We start from the raw sequence: 13,213 nt of genomic DNA, 5'->3' as shown, positions 1-13,213 counted from the left end.
CTTTAATACAGGAATTGTTATCCTGACTTTGTGTACCAATATAACACTGTGAGACCTGGTCTGTTTCTCCTTGGTTTGGTCCTTGGTAAGTTAATTGTTCTAGGGTTAAACTACTTATTTAATGCACAGATATTTTAAGGGTGTTTTTGCAACTGCTGTTTTTAGTCCATTTAAATTGAACCCTAGTTCCTTTTCCCAGTTGGTGCAGTTCATTTGTGCAGGTATGAACACATTAATTGCACTTGTGTGTAGATCTAAACAACTTCACGGAAACGCGTTGGAGGAGGTACGGTTTCAAATGAACACCAGAGGAGTTCATTTAAATAAATGTGATCCGAACTAACTACCACCTGCACGTTACAACTTGGAGCTAAAAGAACATTGCGTAGCTATGTATGCTATTCTCCAACTCTCAATGTGGAAAGCTTATAGATGTACAAAGGTCTGTGCGGGCTAGCAGCTAGCCCTAAAAATGAACTTAAATTCTCAATGATCTCCATTGGTCCAGAACAGAGTACTTTTTTTCTACATTTACTTTTGTTGCTTTGACCCCAGACACCTCTGGCCAATGAGTGGACTGAACAATCTCATGTGGTTTGTAATTATGCAGTTTGGCTTGCTTGGTGAAAACTCTCTGTTACGACTGTGCGTAAATCCCCCCTAATATTGGTATGATCCGAGCTCAGACACTAAGCGACTGAGCGAGGGGGCGGGGCAGCTGCTGCCTGCAAGTGCGCTGTTGGAGAAACGCAGCGAGGCAGACAGAGGAGAACTGAAGTTCGACCAGGTACCAAAGAAAATCATTCGTACTGTACAAATCATGTAAATATGACGATGTATCACAAAAGATTGATGTCAAACTGATCACTTGACCCATATTACGTTACTCGTTCTTCAAGAGAATCAACAAAAGGCAAAATGAAAAGCCGAACAACAACAATGCTGTTTCTTTAGAGCAGGGGTAGGCAACTCCAGGCCTCGAGTGCCGGTGTCCTGCAGGTTTTAGCTCTTACCCTGGGCCAACACAACTGGATCAAATGATTAGTTCGTTACCAGTCCTCTGGAGAACTTCAAGACATGTTGAGGAGGTAATTTAGCAATTTGAATCAAGGACACATTTAAAACCTGCAGGACACCGGCACTCGGTGTCACGGTCTGGGGGGCAGACCGTGGGGGATGTTGGAGAAAGGACCCAAACGCTGGACTTAATGAAATGAACAGTGGGTTTATTTACAGTGAGGTAAATGTACACCACACATTGAATCTCCAAAAGTGCTCCCTCGACTCCCGTGACGTGTCTTCTCCCAAGTGCTGGTATCCCGTGCTCTCTGCCCCTGTGCCTTCACACACCCCGTGTGTCTTGCAGTCCTGTGTTCCACTGTCCTCCTGGGGAAAAAACACAGACACAGCCGTTATGGCACCAACTCCAGCAGGCATACACTGACCAGCACTACAAACACTGACATGGAGTCTAACTCAACGATCCTGCGCCGGAGGAAGCTCCATCGCTCTGTTAAGTAGCTCCCCCGACGATCCTGATCAGAAGCAGGTGTGTGGTAAGCTAGGCGTGACCAGCAGCTGGCAGGGCCACACCCATCAGGCCTGCAGGTGGCTGTCCTTCATCCTCCAGCCTCACACACATACACACACCAGCATTGAACACAAGAACACAGTGCAGCAAACATACATCCAATACACTAATAACAATAAAGGTCCACACTGTTCACGAACCCCGAGTCCCCGGAACCGGGTCCGTGACAGTACCCCCCCTCTAAGGGTCGACTCCCGACGACCCCAAAACAAAACCACAGAACAACCAACCCAGGGCGGGTGGCGGGGGGTCCAGGACGGAGGGCCCCAAAACCACTCCGCTAAACAGCCACCACAAAGCAACAAAAGAAAAACACAGGTCAACAGTCCAATCCCCCGGTCCAGTGGCAGCAAACAGTTCTGGCGGCCGATCTGCAGGACGGCAAAACAAGCGGGACCCACTGCGGGTTAGGCAGTGGCGGCAAAAAAGTTCAGGTGGCCTACCTCTAACCCCGTGATGGAAGCAGAACGCTTCAGGCGGCCTGCCACGGATCCGGTGGCAACGGCGTTGCAGCTCCGGCGGGCGGCCACGGGTCCGGTGGCGGCGGCGTTGCTGCTCCGGCGGGCGGCCACGGGTCCGGTGGCGGCGGCGTTGCTGCTCCCGCCTCAGCACCACCCACGATTCCCGACGTGGCGGCCGGGCTGCAGGACGTGGCGGCCGGGCTGCAGGACGTGGCGGCCCCTCCGGCACGCAGACCTCCAGCTCTGGCTCAGCGGATCCCTCCGGACCTCCGAGCTCCTCCGGTGGCAGCGCGGGCTCACCAAGCTCGCTGAGCTCCTCTGCTGGCAACGCCGGTCCCTCCGGCTCGTTGAGGTCCGCCAGCAGCGGTGCGGGCTTCTCAGTGGGTGGCTCGCTGGGCTGCTCCGGCTCACAGTGCTCCTCCGGCTCGCCGAGCTCCTCCAGCATTAGCTCGCTGGGCTGCTCCGGCTCACAGTGCTCCTCCGGCTCGCCGAGCTCCTCCGGCAATAGCTCGCTGAGCTCCTCCAGCATTAGCCCGCTGAGCTCCTCCGGCTCACAGTGCTCCTCCGGCTCGCTGAGCTCCTCCAGCATTAGCTCGCCGAGCTCCTCCGGCTCGCTGAGCTCCTCCAGCATTAGCTCGCCGAGCTGCTCCGGCTCGCCGAGCTGCTCCGGCATTAGCTCGCTGGGCTGCTCCGGCTCACAGTGCTCCTCCACAGCTGGCGACGCGGGCTCCTCCCGCTCGCTGAGCTCCTGCTCGGGCATGCTGAGCTCCCGCTCGCCGAGCCGCTGCTGCTGGACAAAGTCTGGAGTTTCCCGAGCTTGCACTACCCCCCGGGCTTCATGCAGGGTGCGAAGGAAGGCGGAAACTTCCTTAAGCTGGCCGAGGTAGGGACTTCCCTCCAGGATTGCCTCGATGGCATTTAACCCCACCACTCTTGCCCTTGCGTTGGTGGTGTGAGTTACCCAGTCCATCAGGCGTTGGACGCGTGTGAGGTCGCCCCCTCCGGACAGGGCTGCTGGAGTGGGTAGTGGAATGGAGGCTGCCGCTGGTGGAGAAGATGGCTGAGGGGTGACTGCATGCGGATGAGATGACGACGGTGTTACAGCTGCAGATGGTGAAGCAGCGGGTGGTGTAGATGGTGAACGGGATGAAACGGTAGGCAGCGAGGTAGATGTCGCGGGGAATGATTCAGCAGGTGACGGCCGACTTACTAGCTGGGCGATTGGCTGTGGTACGGCGACCAGCTGGGCCGCTGGCTGCGCTTTGGCTACCGGCTGGGCAGCTGGCCGTATAAACATAGCCCCAGAGTAAACGGTAGAGGTGAGTGACGAAGAATTGTCCATATGACTCACCACAGCCGGCTGTTGGAAAGTTTTAGAGTCTGACTGCGGTGAGGCACGCCGGCGGCGCAAGCGTCGCTTCTGTAACGATGCCGGGGCCAGCGTATCAGGCTGAGGTTCCACCAGCCGGCCGGACAGGAGAGCAGCTGTGTGATTTTGAGCTGCCGGTCCTTGGTCTGCTGACTCAGCAGGTGCCGCAGAGGTGAGTGGAGATGGGGTGAGGTGCAGAGGGCGTGTGAAACGTTTCCCCCGCAATGGAGGGTCCAACAAGCGAGCTGCAAGCGACGGCGGGGAGGCTATCAGCCTATGAAAAAAGAAATAGGCAGCAAGGGCTCCCAGGGAGGTTGCCATATCCTCCTCGCCCGGACAGCCCAAACCAAACAGCTCAAAACAGGAACTTTCCCTCAGCGTGGTTATAATCGAAATTAGTCTCTTAATGTCCAAAAAGCTCACAGATGAGGTGATTGATGATAAGAAGGAATCAAAAAATACGACCTGTAAGTGTCTCTGATGTGGATCTGCCGCCTGGATAATGCTCCGACAGTATTTCCAGAGCTGGGCGAGCAATTCCTCCTGTGAGACGGTCCTTGAGTCCGCTGGGCCCATAATGGCAGGATCGTTCTGTCACGGTCTGGGGGGCAGACCGTGGGGGATGTTGGAGAAAGGACCCAAACGCTGGACTTAATGAAATGAACAGTGGGTTTATTTACAGTGAGGTAAATGTACACCACACATTGAATCTCCAAAAGTGCTCCCTCGACTCCCGTGACGTGTCTTCTCCCAAGAGTCCCCGGAACCGGGTCCGTGACACTCAGGGCCTGGAGTCGCCTACCCCTGCTTTAGAGAGTCTTAGCTTACATGTGTGTTTATTTCATATTTTCAGTTGTTTCCCTCCAGGGCTAAATAACTCAGTTTCAGTAATGCACTGATACACGGGAATGGACATAACGAGCTTCTTTCAAAGAAAAAACTCAGGTAGATGTTATTTTATATATTATGCTTTGTATGTTGTTCAGTATATTTTTATGCAAAACAAGAGGAATTTCAATACACAGCATTATATTTAAATCAGATATTTACATACACTTTATGGAAAACACAAGAACAATTTAGAGTAAACTTGTTTTGTTTTGGATAAATAAATATTGAAACATCTTTTGAATTAGTTATATCTCAGAATAAAGAGAGCGAGCTGTCTATTTTTTTATCACTTTGATCAAATTTAGGAGTACATGTACACTAAGGTTATTGTTAATTAATAAGAAAACGCCAGACGATTCCATTCTGAGCTGAAGAAGTTTCTGATAGGTTAGTAGAGTCCATGTGAGTAAATTGGTGGCACAGCTGTGGATGCATATAAGGCAAAACACAGAGCCTGTTTCTTTGAAATGGGAAAATCAAGAGATATCAACCAAAACACCAGGAAAAGAATTGTGTGGCTCAATTTTGAATACAATTTGGTGCCATTGTCAATTAAGAAATACAGATAGTTTCTCTCTTTACTCTTAAAGTTAACAAATATGTTTTTTTATATTTATCAACCTAAAAAAAATAAACATTTAGTCTGATTTGATGTTACAATGAATTGTTTTTAGGTTTGTTATTTTTCAAATTCTATATTTATTAAGTTCTGCAGGCTTGTTTGCACAACAAGGCAAAATAATTATATAAACTTTTCTCAATCTAAATATTGTACTTTGGTAGAATTAAAAAATAAGTGTAGTGCAGGTCTATGATGATTTTTAGTGCTACTATCATCTAGTTCTGACTCTGTCTTGGTTAAATCCCAAGTAGTCCTGATTTTGAACTGTTGTAGTCCTGTTTTAATTCTGGATCAGTTCTGGGTTTGGTTGAATTGGGGTTTAGTCCTCGTGTCTTGATACAGCCCTGACTTTGTTCTGCCTTAAAAAACTAGTTTAAGGTGTCCTGCATATGTGATATATAGTTTTCCCTATATGAAGTCATTCTTTTTTGAACAAAACTCAAAACAGAGCCTATTACTCTTTCAGTCATTTCTAAACACCCCCCCAACCCCACATGCATCATACTACCCTTTAGGGCTAAGCCCCGGGTGTATCAAATGTCTGCCTCCGCCTCTGGTTGACAGTGCAAGTTGGGGCCCATTTTTATTAACCTCAGCAGCAATTTCTCAAGGCTGAAGTTAACATTCATCTTAACAACCACGCACAATGACAGTGGGTAATTAGACCTCTGGTTGCTAAAATTATGTTTGCCTGTAATGATATGATGTCACTAAATGTAATTAATGATGAATATGCTAATAGGAAAACTTAGCTGGTATCTGTCATGCACCGTGAACTGCCATACATTGCAGAGATCTAATGTGGCACAAGAGTTTAAATACTTCTGTGTGATGAATTCCATGCATTTAAAAGGTGTCCATGCTGTCAGCTGGGGGATTTCTGCATCACAAATAAATAGCTGTATTTGTGTAGCACTGCCTCTGGAGGCAGGATTTTAAAAATTGCCTTCTGTTTCTTTCTTTTGGCTGGATTTTGTGTCAGGAAAGAAACTCCAGCTAAATTTCCTCATAGCAAAAATGTTGTGAGAGTTTATTTGTAGATTCTCTGAAATGTAACATCTGCTGTGTTGCCACACAGAAAATAGCTCAGTATGATGTAATGTGACATATGTCTGACTACAGAAATAGAAAACCCACACTCCAGAAATTGAACACAGAAAAACATCAGCTGGTATTCCACGTCTGACTCTGTCCTGTTGCACTTTAACTGAGGCTGTGTTGTACTTGAAGTCGCACTTGCTTTAATGTACCCACATGACTTTGATAGTCGCTTGCTGAATGTTCCCACACCAATGTCACACATAAAATTCAACTCACATTCATTGGCCGTGGTGACTTGAGCTATTCCCATCCTGACACATTTATCATTGAAGGACCTTGAATCCTCCTGTAGCATTTTTACTATGATAATTGAGAGAGAGATTTAGACAGATCTCCGGCTTTTCTGTGCCCTCCTGTTGGCAGGGTGGTGTTCATCTCTTTGAGGCTGAGATCTTTATGGTGATCTAATCTCTTGCATTTAGGGTTTTGGTCAGTTGAATTATATTCTTTCATTTTCTGATCAAGAAAGCAATTTCTTTTTGGCTGAGGTTTATGCACTGAACCATTTCACTGACTTGCTTTAGAGAAAGTTAGAGGCAAAGTTATCTATGTGATGACTATGTTATTTCTGTTCAATCATGTGTATTTTCATTTTCTTTTGTCTTCAAAGACAAAAGAAAATGATGTGAACAATGTATAAAAACTTGATAAATATAACAGCAATACCGTATATAGTGCAGTAATCCTTTTGGATTTAGGTGATCCACCAAACAACCGATAACAACAACAAAGCAGATCCAGCAAACTAAGCCACTGAGAAGAGCATGTGTGATTATTTGTGAAGAATATAGTTTTATAGTATAGTACAGCGGTCCGCAACCCCCAGGCCTCGGACCGGTACCGGTCCGTGAGTCGTTTGGTGCCGGGTCGCGAGAGTTGAGGCTCAGGTGTGAAATGTATGGTTTTCAGGGTTTTTATCGGTTTTCAGCGTTATTTTGTTATCGTTTTTATCGTTAACTCGGTTTTCCTGGGTCTTTTCATGTGTGTTATGAATAAATTTTCTTTTTTTCGGTACCGGTACTAGTTTTATTTTGTTGTTTTTATCCGCGACACCTTAAAGGCCGGTCCGTGAAAATATTGTCGGACATAAACCGGTCCATGGCGCCAAAAAGGTTGGGGACCGCTGGTATAGTATATCTATGTTTATTAGTGACAGTATAAACAACACTGGCACTGATAATAGTGTGATGAAAAACACAATCCCAATTATACAGAGAACATTAACACTGCATTTTTCATCATTTTCCAATCTCCTCTGTCTGTGAGACACAATTCCCAAAATATTAACGTGTCGTATTTTGTTTTACACATTTAGCCTGGGATTTTAAGATATTTCACAGTGGGTGATGACTTATAGAGAAGATGATATGCGTAGACGAGGAGCATTTTACTGGATATATATCTATGAATATTTTCCTATGACATGTACGAAAACATTGTGAACCAAAGGATATGCCGCTACATATTTACATCTATTCCCCAAATCTTGTTATTCCATGGATGTTTGTTGGGTAAAGGGTTCTCTTTGTCATTCGTTGTGTCATATTTTTCCATTACATGACCCATGAATGATTCAGGAGCTACTGTGTTTGTTGCAAACAGTCATTCATTTTTCATAACAGCTGTATCTTGAAAAACCTCTTCTGTCCTGGACCACCCTGCTAGAGCATGGTTGCATTTTCATCACTGGTGAATGAAGTGTAATGCAGGCATTCTTCTTTTGTGCATGCTCAGATTTCCAGATGCACGATTTCTCCTGTTTTTTTTTTAATGGCACTTCTATACATTGCTCACAACCTTGAAATATTCACCTCTTTGGCAAAGACGATACTCTAAGTTTCACACACATAAACATTCGCAGTGTATACATAAATATAAATTCTTACTGTTTGTGTATCTTCGTCAGAAAACCCACAAGGTTTATTTTGCCCTAACCACACATGCAAATGCTTTTCAGTGGGAAGACAAATGCATATGCATCAGTAATTGACTGTGCGTGGATATATGCTCTTAGGTGTCTGTTGAGTCAGCCTCATTTGAAGCCATTTCCTGTACAGCTGCTCTGGATAAGTAGCTATTTACTGAATGACCAAAATATCAAATGATATAAATGCCTTATATAAGAGGTGCAGTGTTAGAAAGAGAGCCACACTGGATTCTCAGACCTAAAGCTATTAGTCAAGGTATAATACAACCACACATCAACTTTTCACGGCTGTGGCTTATCGCAAAATAAACACTATACTGAACTGAGACGTTTATACTGTAGTTTAATTGAATTTTGACCTCGGGAACAGATATAGAGCTGCAATGTAGAGGCGACCTAAGAAGAGAAGGGATTATGTGCAGTGGGGCCATCCAAAAAGTCTCTGTGGGGCAGAAAATAAATAAATAAATAAATGGAAAAAAAAGAGGCAGTCATGTTTTGGGCAATTGGTGTGACTGTGTCATAGAATGCAGCTCGGTACATATGTGTGTCTCTCTTTGCAGCGATTTCCCGCCAGCCTAGAGGGAACAGTTATCTCCTTGACTTTTCTTTACCTCAAGTCAGTGGCAGACTCTCCACCCACCTATATCTGTGGCTGTGCCAGGTGAGAGTGGCAACCTCATTTAGATAAATGCTTTTCCTTTTTTTCCCCAGGAACTTCAGGTTGTAAAAGGAGTTCAAAGGAAAGTTATCTTGTCCTTTCCTTACACCCTACCCCCAACACACACACATACACACCAATCCTTTACCCTTTCCATTCTTTTTCTCTGTTTCTTTCCCTCCACATCTCAAGATTAATAATGCGGCATAACTGATCCCCCCCTCCTTATTTTATCTACACCAGATAGTGCTCAGACAGCACAAGCTAATTTTAGAGGATGACACTGCTGAGTGCTTGCGATAAGGAGCTCACAATGAGCAGGACGTTATTTTCTCTCTCTCTCAGGTTCCAGTCCTCAGGTGGAAATCACCGTAAACACGGCATGTCCCAGATCTTCAAGATTACAAAAAAATTGCAGAACATATTTTGCATCATTAAGCTTTGGAGACTGCATCTGGCATGCATCCTGTCTTACAAAATTAGCGTTTGGCTGTGATGTCTGCACTTATTCTTGTTTATACATATGGCTGTTCGCATTTGAGGGAACAAACCACAGACTTGTGCAGCTGTAGAAGAGGCACAGTACAGAAAAAAGTGACAGTCTTTGAGAAAATCATTAATATTTCATTTTAAAAGGACCCCATGCAGTTTTTCTACAGATAACACATGCTTTAAAGTGACATATTTTTTTTTAACAATTAACAAAAGACGTCGAATAACGGCAGGGGGCTCCAGATCCTTGGCTGACATAGCAACCTGTTTAGCATTCGAAGCTTAGAGCCCACAGTGCAAGTGTTTATCATACAAAATGTATTATTAATTTTCAAGCCTTCAGAAATATCGACCTCAGTATTTGTCTAACCTAATCATGTTTATTTTATCTTGCCCATAGCGTGTAAATCATGCTAAATCAGCTCTAATTACACTGGAGTGGAGTTTGTCTACAGTTGAGGCAGCAGAGATTAGATTCAAGGACAGGATTATTTTATTGCTGCGTTTTTTGTTGCCTCCTGTTCTGGATGTGTATTGCTACACTGACATGTGGGCGTGTGGGTGTTTGTGATCTTATCTTACGAGGTAGATAATTGAAATTTATAGGAGGCACTAGATAACATGAATGTACATCGAGCCAGCAGACAACATCAGGAGGAGCAATATATATCCTGTAGCTGCTGTTCATTTTCCAAGAGGCTGAAAATGGAAAACCAGCGACTGGGTTATATGGTAGACTCTGACATGGACTTTAGTTGCTGGACCTGACATTTTCTCTTTGGTATAAATTGGTAAACCACATACACCGAGTGTTGGTATTACTTATTCGTAACCTGGTGGATTCAAAAACAGCAGCTGTTTTTGTTTTTTCATGTTCAGTGTTCAAAAAAGTAATATATTACAGATTATATGTTACCTTTTCAATATAAAGGATTAAGGTATATAATTACTCTCTAGAGAAAGTAATTCAGCATGATACTCTTTACATATCTTTTATTTTACTCAGTAACATGACCAGAAATAGTGCTATCAGTGTTAATCTCGTTAAAATGACGTTAACGTGGCAAATCTCCGTTAGCAAGTTAACGCGAATCATCCCGTGCGAGAGGCTGCACAGCGCTAACACATTAACGAGCTAACAGCACTAACGCGTTGACGGAGATTTGCCGCGTTCATGCGGTTATGACGTTAACGTCATTTTAACGAGATTAACACTGACAGCACTACCAGAAATGCATTGTAATAATAATAATGTTTCGTTAAATTACAGTCAAAGGCCAACACTAATAAGAACATGCATATGCCAACAACACAAAGCAAATGTGAAAGCTAACCCAAAGAGACTTCAAAGAGACCTCCATTGCAGTTCTGCTGTAGAAATGTGTACAGGTAGAAATGGAGGCTACAAGCCTGACTGCTCATCATTACCTTTGTGACCTCCTGAAGATCAGGCTCTGGCTCCTGTGCTGATGCCAGTGTGAACTCAAATACTTGCCATGTTGTGTTAGCAGTACAATGTAGTTGATTCTGTTGTGACCAGTTTACATTTTATCATAGCGTTCTTGTATGTTTCAAGTTTTTTTTCCCTATTAATCTGCCCATCCTGTAATGCAAATATACAGGATGGGCAACTGTAACTGTAACATAATTACAAATATATGGTAAAGGCACAGCTGTCAAAAATGTCAAAAACTTCAGCTACCAAATTACCAGCTTATTAAAATTTTAGGCCATGTACATATTATTATTATTATTATTATTATTATTATTATTATTATTATTATTATTATTATTATTATTAAATGGACTACAAATGCAATATCTCATATCTATGGCCAACAAATTATTTTATATTTTATTTCCAGTATTTCCAGTAGGAAATTCTTTTTCCCCCCCTAGGTAATGCCATAGCAAATGATAATCTCTGTCACTGCAAAGTGTTAGAGGAATGCACGCAGAGATTCTTGTCATATTCAAATGAATGTTTGACAAATGAGTTTCTCTTGAGGACATATGATACATTATTAGCATTTTATTATTACTAATGATTGTGGTGATCAGGATTATGTAGAAAAGATAAATCATTTCCCTTCCTTTCATTTAGAGAATGAAAATGGTTTATGGCACTTAGAGGAGCATTAGACCTGGGTCAAAGATTTTGATGTTAGTGGATTTTAAAGGAACATTTCTACTTGGGCCTTATTCTCATAGTTTTTAAGATCATGACCGTTGATTTTGTTGAAGATATCACCACTTCTGTCTCTCTGGAGCTTCTAGATGAGTATCACATGCAAAACCGAAAGAATGACAAACATTAAAACACAAACAAACCTTGCATGATTGCTTAATTATGTCTTTACCTGTAGTGAGCCATGATAAAAGTTCCTTATTCTGCAGCATATATAATGGATTAATAGGCTATGGTGTAACCATTGCAGAGGTCTCAGCTTCTTCATCTATATTGCATTTATACTGCAGTGATAAATCCCACTCTTGACATCTACACTGCATTAATGCTGTAATAATAGCAAAAGTAAAGGTCCCTCACAATGCATCTATCTTACAGTAGTCTTGCAGGAGCTGCTTCAACCTATTCTTTTAAAAATGTGATAAAGTAGAGTTGAAGACTTGCAGTGTGTTGCGACAGTGACCTCATATCTCAAACAACTGGGTACTGAGCCATTCCTTATGCCTGACAACTAAAAAGAGGGAAAATTAGACTTTTTGACTGTTTCTGTAAAGGCCAAAGTAACACTATAAAAGTGGCAAATAAAAAATCTTTGATATGCTAGAGAGGGATTTGACCAGTTTTCCATGGCTCGATTTGAGGCAGACTAATAAATGCAGAGACAGTATAACTACACAGCCCACTCTATCATTCTTAACTATTGTCAGTGTTTACAATCAAGGGTACATTTTATCCTCAGAGTTTTCTGCGCAGGACTAATGTTCTTTGAATCGTACAGAGAGAAACAATTCAGGTTAAGTGTGGCAGCGGAGACACAGAACTGCCTCTGTTTGGGGATTTCAATTTGCATTCAAGTCTCTGCCCCCCCTTTCTTAACTACTTCTTTTTTTCCTGCAGCCAGTAAGAGACAAAGTAAGCACACACATCGGCCTAATTGAAAGAAAAAAAAAAAACTTTGTGCAATTTCTAAGGTGGTATGAGCTTGTGTTAAAGTGTTATTTTTTAAATTGTTTGCCACTTGGCATTAACTAAAAGGAAGCTAATTTCTGTAATTACACGGTGACCACCTTTTACACGATGTTCTTGATGATATTTCTTAAAATATAAAGTGACCATGCATAATGTGTACTTGTGCAAATGAATTCATTCAGGCCTGTGAGCTATTGGCATAAGATTAACATGGTGGAAAAATAAATGTTTTTTGCAGCTTAGTTGTTACCCACTTAAATTCTAAGTACCACACTCTTGAGCTCTCAAAACCTGTTAACAACCTATTGTTTAATTTGAAATGCCCTTTGCCAGCAAAAGCAAAATAACACTTTTGTCTTACTTTACACTGAAGTAGGTTCCCCACACCGTGTTTTCATGCAGGTGTTCTTTCCCATTAATGTGGTGGAATGAACAGGTGGACAGTTTGTTTTATGGCTTATTTCACGAATCCTTTCATCCTGCTTTGTATGTTTATCTCATGGTACACTGCTCACCTGCGAAACCTTTGTTGATCCAATTTGCAACCTGCTTTGTATCACACTGCTTTAATACATGCCTGAATGCAGGAGGCATATTTGAAGTGTTACATTGTACTACATGTTTTGTGTAGGTTTGAAATGTTTGGAGGGATTTTTCAACAGAAGTATGTGGTTCTCAATTTATTTGTGTAGTGAGTCAATTCACGAGTTTTTTTTCTTTTTCGGTGTATCTGCTTTTCCACACAACCTGTCTTGACTTTTTCAGGGAAGGATTCTTGACAGTCTTTTGACAGTCCCCAGAGATAATGTGTGAACTTGTTGAACTCATTGTTCAAGAGAGCAGAAGTTAAAGGAAAGCTTTTCCAAAGGATAGGTTAGACCTTTCTGCTTTCTCCCACCTAACATGAGAAAGTTTTTCACTGAAATGATTCAGCGAAGAAC

The 13,213-nt window shown here is 43.0% G+C and overlaps 1 protein-coding gene across 1 annotated transcript; it reads right to left on the bottom strand.

Annotated features, from left to right (window-relative positions):
• Positions 1 to 1,771: 1,771 nt before the first annotated feature.
• LOC146638114 (uncharacterized) lies at positions 1,772 to 3,742 on the bottom strand. The gene has a single exon (XM_085366071.1). The coding sequence runs from the start codon at positions 3,740 to 3,742 to the stop codon at positions 1,772 to 1,774; it is 1,971 nt and encodes a 656-aa protein (XP_085222197.1).
• Positions 3,743 to 13,213: the final 9,471 nt, after the last annotated feature.

The sequence above is a fragment of the Diplotaxodon limnothrissa genome, linkage group LG2 (assembly GCF_057381915.1).
Source record: "Diplotaxodon limnothrissa isolate DT_005_m linkage group LG2, D_limnothrissa_male_GT1.1, whole genome shotgun sequence".
Taxonomy (NCBI): Eukaryota; Metazoa; Chordata; class Actinopteri; order Cichliformes; family Cichlidae; genus Diplotaxodon; species Diplotaxodon limnothrissa.
This window is presented reverse-complemented; position numbering and strand designations above follow the sequence as displayed.